This window comes from Oncorhynchus mykiss, chromosome 17, assembly GCF_013265735.2.
Source record: "Oncorhynchus mykiss isolate Arlee chromosome 17, USDA_OmykA_1.1, whole genome shotgun sequence".
NCBI lineage: Eukaryota > Metazoa > Chordata > Actinopteri > Salmoniformes > Salmonidae > Oncorhynchus > Oncorhynchus mykiss.
Genome location: NC_048581.1, coordinates 71,171,758 through 71,188,620, shown reverse-complemented (window position 1 = coordinate 71,188,620; position 16,863 = coordinate 71,171,758). Strand labels below are relative to the sequence as shown.

General features: G+C 45.8%; 1 protein-coding gene and 1 pseudogene across 9 annotated transcripts in view; one reads left to right on the top strand and one right to left on the bottom strand.

Annotated features, from left to right (window-relative positions):
- The window catches only part of LOC110494499 (membrane-associated guanylate kinase, WW and PDZ domain-containing protein 1), a 190,447-nt gene extending 180,339 nt beyond the window's left edge, over positions 1-10,108 (top strand). For 6 of the 9 annotated variants that reach the window (XM_021569624.2, XM_021569620.2, XM_021569621.2 and 3 more), the window contains 5 exons: positions 3,815-3,908; positions 4,008-4,101; positions 4,508-4,651; positions 5,397-5,535; positions 8,188-10,108. In XM_021569624.2, the coding sequence (XP_021425299.2) occupies positions 3,815-3,908; positions 4,008-4,101; positions 4,508-4,651; positions 5,397-5,535; positions 8,188-9,419 (1,703 nt within the window). In that variant the 3' untranslated portion in view covers positions 9,420-10,108. The other 3 variants (XM_021569625.2, XM_036950564.1, XM_036950565.1) reach the window with 3 other exon arrangements.
- A 5,268-nt stretch (positions 10,109-15,376) lies between these two features.
- On the bottom strand, positions 15,377-16,608 carry LOC110494500 (annotated as a pseudogene).
- Between the last annotated feature and the right edge of the window lie 255 nt (positions 16,609-16,863).

Below are 16,863 nucleotides of genomic sequence, written 5' to 3'. Positions count from 1 at the left end.
TTTGATTTTAACACTTTTTTGGTTGGTTACTACATGATTCGGTATGTGTTATTTCATAGTTTTGATGTCTTTCAGTATTATTCTATGTAGAAAATAGTAAAAATAAAGAAAAATACTGGAATGAGTCAGTGTGTCCAAACCTTTTACTGGTACTGTATATACACTGAATGAACAAAACATTAGGAACACCCTTTTGCCCTGAATTCATTATTTGGGGCATGGAATCTACAAGGTGTCGAAACCGTTCCATAAGGATGCTGGCTGATGTTGATTCTAATGCTTCCGTCAGTTGTCAATTTGGTTGGATGTCCTTTGGGTGGTGGACCATTCTTGATACACACAGGAAACTGTTGAGCGTGAAAAACCCAGCAGTGTTGCAGTTCTTGACAAACTCAAACCGATGCACCTGGTAGCTACTACCATACCCCATTTCAAAGGCACTTAAATCTTTTGTCTTGCCAATTAACCATCTGAATGGTACACGTACACAGCCTCAATTGTCTCAAGGCTTAGAAATCCTTTAAACTTAATCTACACACTGATTGAAGTGGATTTAACAAGTGACATCAATAAGGGATCATAGCTTTCAACCTGGATTCACCTGGTCAGTCTGTCATGGAAAGAACAGGTGTTCCTAATGTTTTCTACCCTCAGTCCTTTTGCTAAAGGAAAGCCTTTCTCGGTACATCACCATCACACTGTTTTTACATTTCAAGTGCTCTAGTCAGTTTGAACACCCTCACAATGTTGACAGAGCTGCTTCTCTGGGATGTGAGGGAACTTTCTAGTGCAGTCGTGCCTTTCACATACTTCTGAAACATGCAAGAGTAATTCAAGTGTCAGAGGCTGTCACAATGTGTGTATGTTTGTCTGTGTGTTAGGGCTAAAAGCTCTCGCTACACTGCACTAACACATCACCCTGGACTGCTGTTTCATTAAGTGAGGGAGAATCAGGGGGAACGGCCGTGTAACCACGAGTCTTTGTCAACCTGCATGTTGGAGAAATTGGAACTATTTGTTCATGTTTTTTTAGGCTGTTTTTATGGATGAAAGCCTTTTTCTGTAGAGCCATAGATGATTACACTGAGGCAAAATTGTTCTGCCAAGAAAACAGAGGTTTTTTAAAAGCATAGTTTGGGTTTGTGAGGGAGAGGAAGAGTTTGTATGTCTGTATTTTGGGCTGAGAGGTTGTGTGTGTGTGTTAGATCCCTGTATTAGTGAGATAGGTAGATTTATCCAGAATCCTGCTGTTAAACACAGGGCTGTTAGGGAAGGAGATTTAGTAAGGAGGCTGATTCCAAAATCACTGCAGGGAGACTCAGCGCTCTCTCTCTCTCCTTTCGCTTTCACTCTCGCTCTCTCGCCCTCCCCCTCCCCCTCTCTCTCCCCCTTCCTCTCTCTCTCCCCCTTCCTCTCTCTCTCCCCCTTCCTCTCTCTCTCCCCCTTCCTCTCTCTCTCCCCCTTCCTCTCTCTCTCCCCCTTCCTCTCTCTCCCCCTTCCTCTCTCTCTCCCCCTTCCTCTCTCTCTCACCCCTTCCTCTCTCTCTCCCCTTTCTCCCTCTTCCCCCTTTTTCTCCCCTTTCTTTCTCTCTCTCTCTCCCCCCTTTCACTCTCCCTCCCCTTTTTCTGTCTCACTCTCCCCCTTTCTCTCACTCTCTTGCGCCCTCTCTCCCTCCTTTCTCTCACTCTCTCGCGCACTCCCCCCTCCTTTCTCTCGCTCTCTTTACCTCTCTCCCCTTCCTCTCTCTCTGCCTCGCTCTCCCTTTCCTCTCTCGCTTCTCCCCTCTATATCTCCCCCTCCCTCTCTCTCCCCTCCCTCTCTCCCACCCCTTCCTTCCTCTCTTGCTTTCTCTCGTACGCTGTCCTTCCTCTCTCTTTCTGTCTCTGCCTCACTCTCCCCCTTGCTCTCTCTCTTCCCCTTCTCCTCGCTCTCTCTGTCTCCCTCCCCTTCCTTCCTCGCTCTCTTTCTCCTTCCTCTCTCTCTTCCCCCTCTCTCTCTCTCTCTCTCCCTCTCCCTTCCTTCCTTCCTTCCTTCCTTCCTTCCTTCCTTCCTTCCTTCCTTCCTTCCTTCCTTCCTTCCTTCCTTCCTCTCTCTCTCACTCTCTTTCTCCTTCCTCTCTTGTCCACCTTTCTCTTTCTTCCCCCTTTCTCTCTCCCCCTTCACTCTCTCTCTCAATTTCTCCCCCTTCTCTCTCTCCCCCTTCCTCTCTCTTTTTATCTGCCTCTCTCCCCTCTTCCTCTCTTGCCCCCCCCTTCCTCGTTCTCTCTCTGCCTTTTTCTCTCGCTTCCTCTCTCTCCACTTTCTCTCACTCTCTGCCTTGCTCTCTCTCTGCCTCTCTCTCCCCTTTCTCTCCCTCACTCCTGGCCTATCTCTCTCTCTCTCTCTGCCTCTCTCTCTCCCACTTCCTCTCACTCTCCCTCTCCCTCCCTTTCCTCTCTCTCACCCCCTTTCTTTCTTTGTAAAAGCAACAAGGGAGAGATGGTGTGACCCTTACTCAGCCCCCTGGGTAGGCAGGAGGGGCTGAATTCTTCCTCCCATGACTTCTTCGATAAAATGGTCCTTTTCCCCTTCCATTCTCACAGTGGGAGAGACTGATCAGTGGTACAGTTCAGTGCCTTCTGCGTCCTCAGTCCTGAATGTTTACAGAGGGGGAAAAAAAAGAAAAGGTTGCAAACTGCACTAAAGTGGAAAAACTGGGAGGGAAGAAGGGATAGAGTATTGGAAAGAGGACAGTGGGAGAGAAGAAGGATTGGATGAGCGAAGCAGAAATTGAGGGAGGAAAAGAGAAGGATGGAGCCTTGGCTGCAGGCAGTTGACACTGGTGTGGAGAGAGGTCTATTTTAAGACATTGGGATTCATGGGCAGAGAGACAACTCATCAAACCCTGGGTCTCCCCAGCAATGACTACCCAGCAGAGTGGAATTAAACCCCTCGGCTCGGCCTACACCTTGATTGGCCGGCCCAGCGTCTCAGGGGCTGTGGTCTGAATGGAGAGTTAAGCCAATGGAATCCAAGGGGACTAGTGGGGGAATGATGGATAGATGAGAGAGGAATTGAGCACAGTTTGTGGGGTTGTGAGTGGAATAGAGAGCAGGGGCTAGGATCAGGCTAGGGGTGGTAGTTGGGCTGAGAGCAGGGGCTAGGATCAGGCTAGGGGTGGTAGTTGGGCTGATAGCAGGGGGTAGGATCAGGCTAGGGGTGGTAGTTGGGCTGATAGCAGGGGGTAGGATCAGGCTAGGGGTGGTAGTTGGGCTGATAGCAGGGGGTAGGATCAGGCTAGCGGTGGTAGTTGGGCTGATAGCAGGGGGTAGGATGTGGTAGTTGGGCTGATAGCAGGGGGTAGGATCAGGCTAGGGGTGGTAGTTGGGCTAATAGCAAGGGGTAGGATCAGGCTAGGGGTGGTAGTTGGGCTGAGAGCAGGGGCTAGGATCAGGCTACGGGTGGTAGTTGGGCTGATAGCAGGGGGTAGGATCAGGCTACGAAGGGTTGATAGAGAGAAATGAGGGGGCGGTTTGGAGTGGGGAGATGGTAGTTGTTACGTGTTTATTTAAGGGTTACATTCAACTATAGGTAATTAATCACACAAATGATGTCACATTGAGATAGAGTGCTGTGATTAGATGAGAGTCATGAGTGTACCACTCCATCCGGTCCAGGCTTCCATATGTCCCTGTTTGAGTAAATTATATCTTACCAGTGTAATAACGGCTTACGAAAGGTTTTGTGAAACTGCTCTTGTTTTTCTCCCTTTGTCTTCTGCATGCTTCAGTCTCCAGTCTCCTGACTCCCCCGCTCTCTCTTTCTCTCCTATTAGACTCCTCTAATGCATCACTACTGACCAACGCTGAGAAGATCGCCACTATAACAACCACTCACACGCCCCAGCAACAGGCTGCACCTGAACCCAGGTGAGAGGGATTCTGAGACTTGGAGTACCTAATTGACTAAGAACATGTATCTATGAGCAGTGATTTTTAACCTATATTTTGACATCTTTCTCATTCCAGAAACAACACCAAACCAAAACAGGAGTCCTCTTTTGAGTTCAAATCCCCTCAGGCCCCTCCTCCCCCCGCCCCAACAACACAACCTCCAGCCCAGGTAAGGACTTGTCCAGCACCAACAAGGCCTGCCCCATCCAGCCCAATACACACCCTACAGCAATGTGTTCCCTTTAAGTGGCTGTCACACTAGGGAGATGCTTTATTCTGATACCATGTTGATAAGATCCTGAACAGAGCAGGGTGGGTGTTAGTCGGTGTCTGTGGCTCTGCGTGCCCTCTCGGCCCACCTCAAACCGCCCCCAGAGTCCAAACCATCTATGATTCATCTCACTCACCACCACTCTGGAGCTCCGATCTAATAGGTGCAACTGTCCTCAAGGTGGCATTCATCCCCACACTGAAATACGAGCCGTCCCCAGGCACAAACATCAAGTCCAGCCACCGGTGAATCACCAGTCTGACCTTGTCATGTGTGTGTTTGCGTGTGTGTGTGTTTCTCTCAGGATGCTGCGTTCTACTCAGTGGACTTGGAGAGGGAAAATAAAGGCTTTGGGTTCAGCCTGCGAGGAGGTCACGAGTACAACATGGACCTGTACGTGCTGAGGCTAGCAGAGGACGGAGCGGCCATACGCAACGGCAACATGAGTGTATGTATCAGCCCCATATAGGAGCGTTTTGAAATTTGAAGTTGATTCATCTACTCATTGATGTGGTTATGTTATGCTGAATGCCTAATACAAAATGTGCAGTGCTGTTATGTATGCAATGCCCCACAAGCATGAATTGTTATTCTTTAAAGTCTGTATTATGTAAATATGATGTCCTTTGTGCTCTCTTGTAGTTGTCAAGCTGTCATTTAACCTTTAATTTGATGAATTGTCTAAAAGCTTAAGCGTCTCATTCCCCTGGGTCCTTTAGACAGAATGAAAGGGTTAATTGATTATCCGATATTATTTGTGAATATGTGAAGTGGAATTCCCTCGACAGAGAGAACACTGACAGATAACTTAAGGCGCAGAGAAAAACCTCTTCCCCTCTTGTAACATTGTGGATTTATAGAAATGTTTCCTTTACAGCAGTCAGAGCAGTTTTAACTATAATCTAACCTTCCCTCTCTGGCACCTCTTATGTTCCCGTCTGTCCCCTCCCCTCTGCATCCCCTCTGCCCTCTCTTCTCCTCCTTGTCCCTTTTCTACCTATCCTCACCCAATCTCTCTCTGCCTCACCCTCTTTCCTTTATCCTCCCTTCTCCCTCTTCGTCCCTGACACACTCCCCCCTTCTGTGTCTTACCCAATGTCTTCTACTGACACCCCCTCTCCCTACAATGTCTCCACCTCCCCCTCCTCCAATGTCTCCCCCTCTCCTCTCTGCCTCACTCCTCTCTCCCTCAGGTGGGAGATGAGATCCTGGAGATCAACGGTGAGAGCACCAAGGGCATGAAGCACGCCCGCGCCATTGAACTGATAAAAGATGGTGGCCGTCACGCCCACCTGGTCCTCAAGAGGGGTGACGGCTCAGTGCCTGAATATGGTGGGTCAATCTACGAAAACATTCCCTTTTCCCCTGTCTTCACCCCCTGAGCACAATGGGGAGAGGGACAGGGTGGGGTGCGAGAGGAACCCTGTCTCCTGTCCTGCTCTGTCCTGTCCTGCGCTCCGGGCTCGGGACCTTCCACTGACTGCCACTGTCCACTGGGTGCGTCTGGTTCTACTCTGGGTGCTCTCTTCGGGTCTGGGTCAACTGCTGTCACCTGCTGTCACCTTTTAACCTTGTGCTGTGTGTCACTGAGTGGGGGTGTGCCTTGGGGAGCAGGGCGTGGCTTGGAGAGCAGGGCATTCTGGAATTCCCCAAGAATGAAAGGGGTCTATGGACCCATTGATAAAATAAAAACAATGAAAGAACTGTGAGGAGAGGGATAACAATCTTATCTTAAAGATTTAGTGTTTCTAAATGTGGATATGTTTATTGATTCTCAGAGTCCTTGCTGAATGATATTTTTAGGGTTGAAAAAAAAATAAACTGGGAAATGCTCTCTGGTTGTATTGCATCTCCAAGCTTTGATATGGCGTTATCAACATATTTATCATATTTATTGATGGTGAATGTAAGCTTCTGAGTTTAGGACTTCAGTTGAGAAATTAGAGCATTCTAATAGTTTCTACCATTTCATTGGGAAATCCACAATACTTGTTTGACTTTGTTTGACAAAAATCCACAGATTTATTCTCATCTACTGTAACTGTCATTGGGAAGCTGTGATTCTTGAGACTGCACTCATTTCTGACAATTCAATTCCATTCAGCTCCACTTCTACAGAAATGTTTGTACATGTACAGAGCCATGATCATGATCAACCCACATATTCATATAGAAAGTATATGGCTGCATGAAGTTGTCAGTGTAAATCCAAATGTTTTTTTTCTGATTTTATTTGTTGATTTTCCATAATATTTATGGAATATTTCATTTTAATTGTATTGATCTGTTGATTGATAGTCACAATTCATCTTAATGCATTCTTGATTTCTATTCATGTGATTTTTTGAGCTGAGAATATCTTATGTCTGTCCTGCACCAATATGACATCTCTGTGAGGTTGTATATTTTTTACTATTTTTCGTGCTTTTAGTTTCCACCATTTGACATTTCATTTCTGCAATGTAAACGGCTTCATACGGTGTTGTGTGTGCGTCTCGCTGTCTCTAAGGGGTTGGGGTCTCTGTGTGTGTGAATCTCTGTGAGTGTGTGCTGGGTTCCAGGACTTTCTCTGTAACTGATTGTTTTTTCCTCAAGGGTTGTGTTATTTTCTGGACTGTCTCTTTCTCCGAATGATTAAATGATCAAATAAACACCTTTTCCATTGGACAAGAATTCTTCTTCTGCCTATTGTTGTAGGATCTAAACCCTGTTGCCTTTCTCTTCTCTCTGTTTTATCTACCTCTCCTTTTGTTTCACTGGGCTCTTTCTTCCTTCAGCGATGGTTGCTCCCCATCTCACCGCATGTATGAGAGCATCTAATGACAAGCTGGGAGATCCTAGTTCCTACCAAAATCAGACCATGGTTTGTAGCTGTCCTCTCTCTCTCTCTCTCTCTCTCTCCGGTCTCTCTCTCTCTCGCTCTCCGGTCTCTCTCTCTTGCCGTGCCTCTGCTCCATGCAAGAATCCATTCACCCAGAATGCATTGCCAATACCGCCGCCTCTGTTGTCATGTTGACCAGTTGGAATGGATTCATACATACCACATCTTGCATATAACCTCTGGGAATGGCGTGTCCACTGCTGACATGCCGAAGCTTTCGTTCGATTCATGTCACGTTAGTTTGGTGATAGGGATTGTGGGACAATGGTAAAAGTTTTTCTCTCCTAGACATTTTCTCAGCCAATCAATCAAGTAGAGTTACTATGACTTTTAGAAGCTGTCTTGTGACACTTTGATTACCCTCCGTGTGGTTTATCCACTGATCTGGTGAGATGATTAGAGTCAGGTAAGAACCAATAGAACTGCAGTCATTTTAATTAGGATCAGTAGTCTCCTTGATTAGTCCCTAAAACAATTCCATGCACCCTCTATCCATGGTGTTGAGCCCACTCCCAGCAGTCTTTATAGAGTGCAATCTGTGAAAATAATGAGCAACCACGTTCTTCCTGAAACCAAACATGCTCATTCATTATTTACATCATTACTCAATTCAGAAACTCATCTTGGTTTTGTTAGTTGCATTAAATATTGATATAACATCAAAGGCAGAGCATGAGTGAGAGCATGAGTGAGCATGAATTAGTCATGTCAAACAATCAAAATCAGCATCAACACCACGCAGCATCGCAATCAAACCATTGGTCCAACCATCAGCTGAGCCCCATTCAGCTCCATAAAGCCAGACGCCACCCTAGGCTCCTTGCCTGGGGACAGGTTTGTTGTGGAGAACGTCTCCGGGCTTTGGCTGTTCCACCAGTCCTCGCACAGTACATTGCTGCTTTTGGCTCATACATAGCAATACTAATATCTAACCATCAGCTGTGGCTGTGCATCCAAATGAAGAATTTAGCCGTGTTTGTTTGCTGACATTAACTTTACAATTGGCAGTATTACTAATAATGTTAGATGTTATTGGTCAGGGAGTCTGTGAGAGCATTGTGTTTCATCCAGAACCCTGTGTTGTATGTCATGTTCTATTCCAGACCCCAGCATCGACGGTGCAGGCCCAGCCGCAGGGGTACAAAACGCTTCGGAAGTGAGCACTCTGCCCCACAACAACACACCATCGGACACCAACACACCAGACCCTCACAAACCATCACGGAGCAAGGACAAGAAGGGCCACCACCATTCCAAACATAGACACCACTCCCCGGACAAGAAGAGCAAGAGCAAGGGAGGGGCGTCTGGGGAGACAGGGGCCTCCTCCAATCAGTCCAAGAGAAAGGGCGACAAGAGCAAGAGGTCTGGTGTGGATAACCACGGCACTCACCAACACCACAACAACAGTAGCGGCCACCGCCACCGGAGACACCGCTCCCCTGATAAGGGTCGTAGCCGGGCCCGCAGCGCAGAGAAAACCCTGGACAGTAGACAAAGCCAAGGGCACAGAGAGAGGGAAGGCCGCTCTCCTGACCGGCACCGCACCCACCGCCAGCGCTCTCCCTACAGGTCCCCTCGGCGCAATCGGTCACCCTATGGCCACCGCTCTCCCTATGGTCACCGGTCGCCCTATGGTCACCGGTCACCCTACCACTCACGCCACCACTCCCCCACCCGCTACCACCGCACCCAATCATCAGACCCCTACCGGCAGCCCTCCCCATACAGACTGAGGGGCCGGGAGCCAGAGAGGCCCAACGGGGCGGTGGCACCAGTGCTGAGGAAGCCTCCTGGCCCTGTGCCCAGCCCCTATCGTGAGGAGAGTGTGCTGCGGGAGCCTCCAGCCCTGGACCGGCTCAACAGGGAGCCCACGCTGCTGAGGGAATCCAGGGAAGAGCGCCTGTTTGAGGAGGATAGCCTTCTGCTGAGGGCATCCACCCTGGAGCGTGACTACAGAGGAGATGGCCTGTTATCTGCTGCTGCCCGTGGCCAGAGAGGAGAGACCATGCCCAGGGTCCATACCCCCGAGTCCGACAGCGCCTACAAGCGGTACAGCTCACTGCTGAGGGGCCGCTCGCCTGAGAGGGTGGAGAGAGAGGCACGCTACGCCCCCAGAGAGGAGTCCCCAGACCCCCGCTACAGAGTTCAGAGTCTGGGACGAAACATCTCCCCTGTCAGGAGCTTCATAGAGCTGGAGGAGGAGGGAGCAACAGCACCCAGGCTGAAGGAGTCTTACAGCACACTCAAGTCTGACATCAGCCGTGCTTCCAAAGCGCCCCCGGAGCCCAAGCGGAAGGCTTACAAAGACAGCCCCAAAGATCTGAGCATCTGATGGGACGTCTGCTATAACACAACCAGTCCCCCCCCCCCTCTCACCGCTCCACGGCACCATGGTTCCCTCTCACCACTCAGCTCTACTCTTCATACAACAGAACATACCTGGACCCTGGATGAACCTAAATTATTGATTATATTACATTCCTGCGTTCCTACTAGACAGTGATTCCAAAACCTACAAACTTTTAATGGCAGAAGTACGATATCTTATTTTTTTTAGTTTTAGTTTTTTGGGGGTCGTTTTTTTGTGATTTGGTTAAGCATTGTACATTCATCAGAATTTTACAGAAAATGTAAAACCACAAAAAACAATGATGTGCCTAACAGTTCCATTAATGAGCGTATTTTTGTTTTGTTTTTGTTTAATATGAGATGGCCGTTTTCCCAGCCATCAGTCTGATGACTGGTATGTATTTTTCCACTGAGCCCAAGGAGGCAGGCAGCACACAGTTCCAGTGACTGGTGCCCCCCACACAGATGCTGTGCATGTCTTTTTTCTTTCTCTCCCCCAGTGCCACTGTTTTTTAGACATTTGACCAGACTATAGCACAAGCCTGCATTTGTTTGTATATTTTTGACTGCAGAATGTGTACATTGATGGGATCATAACGAATGAAGGGAAATGAAGTTAAACTACGATGGTGATGATGATCATGTTAAAATAAAAATAATATATTAAACATATCTTCAGTGTCCCTATTTTGGTATTGTAATTGATCAGTGTGGGAATGTGAAGTTTTGATGTGAGTCTGTCTTACTACCTCATGAGATTCATAAGATATAATATTGAAGATAGGGCAGAATGGTAGATTAATAATATAGTATAATATTTCAAACAAAGTAAAAGTATGGTTTACTTGGATTTGTCTGTTTATAAACCAGTGTGATCCTTTTCCATTTAATTCTTCAAATGAGAGAGGAAGAAAGTGTACGAAGTCAAGACGATGACAGGAGCTAGTGGATGGGAACACCAAGGTCATGTTCTCTTCTTCCCAGACCACAGACAGACAGAACGACAGATGGTAGATGCAGACAGAGGCCAGTCAGTCAAGTGACCTGTGGAGGCCACTCAGGTTTATTAGAGGAAAACCTCTTCTATCAGCTGTCAGCTTCTGGCCGGACAGATTGACAAAGAAATTGTTAGACATACCATATTAAATATCTTGTCATGGCCTGATCAATAAAGTTGTTTCATAATGAAGCCAGACAATTTGAAGATGTGCTTGGATAATAAGCCTTAAAATATTGTCTGAATTGCAAATCCTTTCCAGTATTATTCTTTTACTTTTGAATAACTATGGGTCCTGGGTCTGTTTAACTATAATACATTTTAGGAACATGCCAGTTTCTTTTAAGAATACTTTTCTCCCAAAAGAAAGTACCACATTGATGGTTGTTTTTTAAATATTTTCTGTAGGTGCCATAATATATATGATAAAGATGGTGCCAAAGAATATGGCTAATGTTTTACATTCTCCCAACAAATTGTGCAATTTGGTTATTTTTTTTTGTGTAACTTATTTTTTAAACGTATTGTGTACATAATGTTGTTGCTACCATCTCTTATGACTGAAAAGAACTTCTGGACATTAGAACAGCGATTGCTCACCTGTAACTGGAAGAAAGTTTTTCCTTTAACGAGTCCGACGAGAGCGATATCCTGCTTTCACTGGAACAGGCCCAGATCCCCACCTTTTGCGTGAAGAAAAGACGCAGGAAAAGGGTCCGCAGATCGGGCAGCCTTCTGAGAATCAGTAGGCAAGCGAGTAAACTCCTACTGTCATCTGTTCTTGTAACATGCAATCATTGGAAAATAAAATGAATGACCTGCAATTATGATCCTACCAACGGGACATTAAAAGCTTTATCATCTTAATGTTTCACAGAGACGTGGCTGAACGAACATGGGACAATATAGAGCCAGCGGCATTTTCCATGCACAGGTAGAACAGAGACACTGCCTCTGGTAAGATGAGGGGTGGGCGTGTGTGTCTATTTCTCAATAACAGCTGGTGCGCAATGTCTAATATTAAAGAAGTCTCAAGGCATTGCTCGCCTGAGGTAGAGTACCTTATGATATGCTATAGACCACACTATCTACCAAGAGAGTTCTCATCGATATTATTCATAGCAGTCTATTTACCACCACAGAACGAAGCTGGCACTAAGACCGCTCTAAACCAACTCTATAAGGCCATAATCAAATAATAAAATGCTCACCCAGAAGCGACACTCCTAGTGGCCAGGGACTTTGATGCAGGCAAACTTAAATCAGTTATACCAAATTTTTACCAGCATGTCACATGTGCAACCAGAGACAAAAAAAATCCAAGACCACCATTACTTCACACACAGAGATGCATAAAAAGCTCTCCCCTGCCCTCCATTTGGCAAATGTGACCATAATTCTATCCTCCTGATTCCTGTTTGCAAGCAAAAACTAAAGCAGGAAGTACCAGCGACTCGCTCGGTATGGAAGTGGTCAGATGACGCGGATGCTACACTACAAGACTGTTTTGCTAGCACAGACTGGAATATGTTCCGGGATTCATCCAATGGCATTGAGGAGTACACCACCTCAGTCATCGGCTTCATCAATAAGTGCATCGACGATGTCGTCCCAACAGTGAATGTACGTACATATCCCAACCAAAAGACATGGATTACATGCCACAACTGCAAATGCTTTCAAGGAGCGAGAGACTAATCAGGACACTTATAAGAAATCCTGTTATGCCCTCAGACGAACCATCAAAAAAGCAAAGCGTGAATACTGGATTAAGATTGAATCCTACTACACCGGCTCTGACGCTCATCATATGTGGCAGGGCTTGAAAACTATTACGGACTACAAAGGGAAACCCAGATGCAAGCTGCCCAATGCAGTGACGTGAGCCTACCAGAATAGCTAAATGCCTTTTATGCTCGCTTCGAGGCAAACAACACTGAAGCATGCACAAGTGCACCAGCTGTTCTGGATGACTGTGTGATAACGCTCTCGGTAGCTGATGTGAACAAAACCTTTAAACAGGTCAATTTACACAGCCGCTGGGCCAGACGGATTACCAGGATGTGTACTCAAAGCATGCGCAGGCCAACTGTCAAGTGTTTTCACTGACATTTTCAACCTCTCCCTAAACAAGTCTGTAATACCAACATGTTTCATAGAGACCAGCATAGTCTCTGTGCTCAAGGAAGCGAAGGTAACCTGCCTAAATGATTACCGCCCCGTGGCACTCACGTCGGTAGCCATGAAGTGCTTTGAAAGGTTGGTCAGATCCACAGATGACGCAATCACACTCCACACTGCCCTTTCCCACCTATGTGAGAATGCTGGTCATTGACTACAGCTCAGCATTCAACACCATAGTGCCCACAAAGTTCATCACTAAGCTAAGGACTCTGGGACTAAACACCTCCCTCTGCAACTGAATCCTGGACTTCCTGATGGGCTGCCCCCAGGTGGTAAGAGTAGGTAACAACACATCTGCCACACTGATCCTTAACACTGGGGCCCCTCAGGGGTGTTTATTTCATTAATCTTTATTTAACTAGACAAGTCAGTTAAGAAGAAACATACCAGACGGGACTGAATGAAGAATGCTTTATATTAATATTACTATTACTATTATTGTTACGACTCTCTCCAGACGAAATACATACAGTACCAGACAGGACTTAATGCAGAATACTTTTATTCTATAAGATATAGATAGATACATTGCCTTCAGAAAGTATTCAGAGCCCTTAACTTTTTCCACATTTTGTTACATTACAGCCTTATTCTAAAATGGATTAAATAAAATAAAAATCCTCAGCAATATACACACAATACCCCATAATGACAAAGCAAAAACAGTTTTTTATACATTTTTGCAAATGTATAAATAATAAGAAACAGAAAAACGTTATTTAGATAAGTATTCAGACCCTTTGCTATGAGCTTGGGTGCATCCTGTTTCCATTGATCATCCTTGAGATGTTTCTACAACTTGGAGTCCACCTGTGGTAAATTCAATTGATTGGACATGATTTGGAAAGGCACTCACCTGTCTACATAATGTCCACAGTGCATGTCAGAGAAAAAACCAAGCCATGAGGTTGAAGAAATTGTCCGTAGAGCTCCGAGACAGGATTGTGTTGAGGCACATATCTGGGGAAAGGTACCAAAACATTTCTGCAGAATTGAAGGTCCACAAGAACACAATGGCCTCCATCATTATTAAATGGAAGAAGTTTGAGGCCAACAAGACTCTTCCTAGAGCTGGACGCATGGCCAAATTTAGCAATCAGGGGAGAAGGGTCTTGGTCAGGGAGGTGACCAAGAACCCAATGGTTACTCTGACAGAGCTCTAGAGTTCCCCTGTGGAGATGGGAGAACCTTCCAGAAGGACAACCATCTCTGCAGTACTCCACCAATCAGACCTTTATGGTAGAGTGACCAAACGGAAGCCCCTCCTCAGTAAAAGGCACATGACAGCCCGCTTGGAGTTTGCCAAAGGCACATAAAGACATTCAGATCATGAGTAACAAAATTCTTTGATCTTATGAAACCAAGATTGAACACTTTGGCCTGAATGCCAAGCATCATGTCTGGAGGAAACCTGGCACAATGCCTACGGTGACGCATGGTGGTGGGAGCATCACACTGTGGGGATGTTTTTCAGCAGCAGGGGCTGGGAGACTAGTCAGGATCGAGGCAAAGATGAACGGAGCAAAGTACAGAGAGTTTCTTTATGAAAACCTGCTCCGGAGCTCGCAGGACCTCAGACTGGGGCGAAGGTTCACCTTCCAACAGGAGAACGACCATAAGCACACAGCCAAGACAAAGCAGGAGTGGCTAAATGAGAAGTCTCTGAATGTCCTTAAGTGGCCCATTCAGAGCCCGGGTTTGAACCCTATCAAACATCTCTGGTTAGACCTGAAAATAGCTGTGCAGCAACACTCCCCATCCAACCTGACAGAGCTTGAGAGGATCTGCAGAGAAGAATGGGAGAATCTCCCCAAATACTGGTGTGCCAAGCTTGTAGCGTCATACCCAAGAAGACTCGAGGCTGTAATCGATGCCAAAGATGCTTCAACAAAGTACTGAGTAAAGGGTCTGAATACTTATGTATGTAAATGTGATATTTCAGTTTTTTTATTTTTAATATATTAGCAAAAAAAAAGTCAAGGAGTCTGTATACTTTCCGAAGGCACTGTACATACTTCCACCAAAAACAGGTAGAAACAATGTAGATGTTAACATGTTCTCTGAAAGCAAATTATCCTTTTTCTGTTATTTCAGTAGGTGCGTGTTTCATTAAAATATAGGCCATTTTTATAAATGTTTTAATTAACAGTTCTACTCTTTCAACTTGTAAGATAACTTCAGTACACTGTAAATTGTTGTTGTTTCAACTTGAAAAGATAACTTACACCACTGACTTGCAATTGTTAGCTACATCAACTCTTACATTATAAGATACAAGTGATTGGGGTCACCATTCTTTTTAAATTGAAGCACTGAAGATTTCTTATAGTGTAAAGACTATAAAAATTCCTAAGTATTTTAACTTTAAAAAATGAGTTATTCCTCTGACTTAAAAGTTAAGTTGTATCAACTGGCTTCTTGTACTGTAACTAATATTTGTTTTTCTAAGATAAAACAAATGTTTACGGCAGTGAAGTAAACACAGAAATTACAGTATACTGAGACGTGCATCTACAGACATACGTTGAAACTAACCTGAATGTAGAAAGTGTCTTATGCAGGTCAAACTTTTCCATAACCTGAGGAGACGGAAGGGCCGCAGCAGCCATCTTGTGCAGAAAACACTGAGGTGGAGGCTCCCTCCTCCTCATCCAAGAGGTTTCTGCAGGACAGGGTAGTGATCATGCAGCGGCAGAACTGCAGGGCTGAGTTTTTGGCAAAAAAGCCAGAACGGTCATGAACAAGGGTCAGAAGGTGAGTCACTGTTGGGTGAAGGCGTACACGGCAATACTGGAGTAGGGCACCCAGCACAACAGGAAGGAGTTGACCATCATGATGACCATGTTGGTGACCTCCCTCTCAGCCCTCTGGGTGGTTTCAGCAGCATCTTGGATGGAGCAGAACAGGTTGCCATTGCAGAAGGAGATGACCAGGGGAATGGTGAAGTGGCAGAAGAACATGTTGATGACATAGGAATCTTTATTGATCCCTGAGGTCTGAGTGTAATAGTCAAAACTGCATGAGCATTGCATGCCCTTCGGAATGTAACGTGACCAGCCGAACAGAGGGGGCACGGAACAAGCGGCAGCGATCACCCAGGGGAATGCCACCATCAATATGGCATGGCTCTCCCTGAAGCGCAAGTTTACAATAGGCTTTGCAGACAACCAACCTCCTTTCGCTACACAGCACCACCAGGGCCCAGAGGGCGATCCGACCGCCGTGGGTAGCGCAGAAGCCCTCAATGATGTAGCTGGTGAGGCCGAAGACAAAGTAGCCATTCATGGAGGTGTAGAGTGTGGTGGTGAAGCCGCCGAACACCGTGACGAGATCAGCCACATTCAGGTTGAGCAGGATTTAGTTGAGGGCTGTCCAATGCTTCTTGTGCTCGATGGTGACTTAGAATATAAGGAAGTTGATGGTGAGGCAGGTGATGATGAGGAAGAACATGTATGCGGGCATACATGCGTAGGCTCAGAGATCAGCCAGCTAGTACTGAGGGTACTCCAAACCATATATTGAGAGTTTGGCCAGGTTTTAGAACGGACGCCATGTTAGTGCCTTTTTACTCAAAATGTAGGTGATGTAACAATGCAATTCCATACGAAATGATGCACTCTAAATAAGCAAAACTGAGCTGCGAATTTAAGACAATTTTATTGATTAGAACTGGGATCATTTGTATCCAAGTCAGTACTGTGTTGTGATCATAGATATCTTATTGAGTTAAATTGGTATTCTAATTCCTAATTCTATGGTTGTGTTCTGAAAACTCTCAAAAATAAACAGCACAAAGCAGAAGCGTCAATTATCACTTAGCAATGGCTATGGAGGAGAAAGTGGTGCTCTCGGAATGTTCAGAAAGAAACCGCATTGGCCCAGCTCTCTATATACAGGTATATGACTCTGAGGGTACTCAAAAGGCCTCCGCACCACTCCTGTAAGCGTTGGACATGTGGATGTAGAATTTGGGTCCCTCTGCGCCTTCCATGGCTACTGTGTGTGTACAGTCTGTGTATGTATGTGAGTAACCCTTATAAAGGAGCTCACCTGATTGCCAGGACTGATGTGACAGCAGAAATGTATAAATTGACCAATAATCCAATGCTGCTATTCAGAGACAAGCAACTCATCAGGATATTTGGGTAATAATGTCCATCATCATTAATCCAAATGTGCTCTGAACTAGCTACTCATCGGGTTATTCACATTATTATGGCCATTAGGGATATTATTATGGCTATGA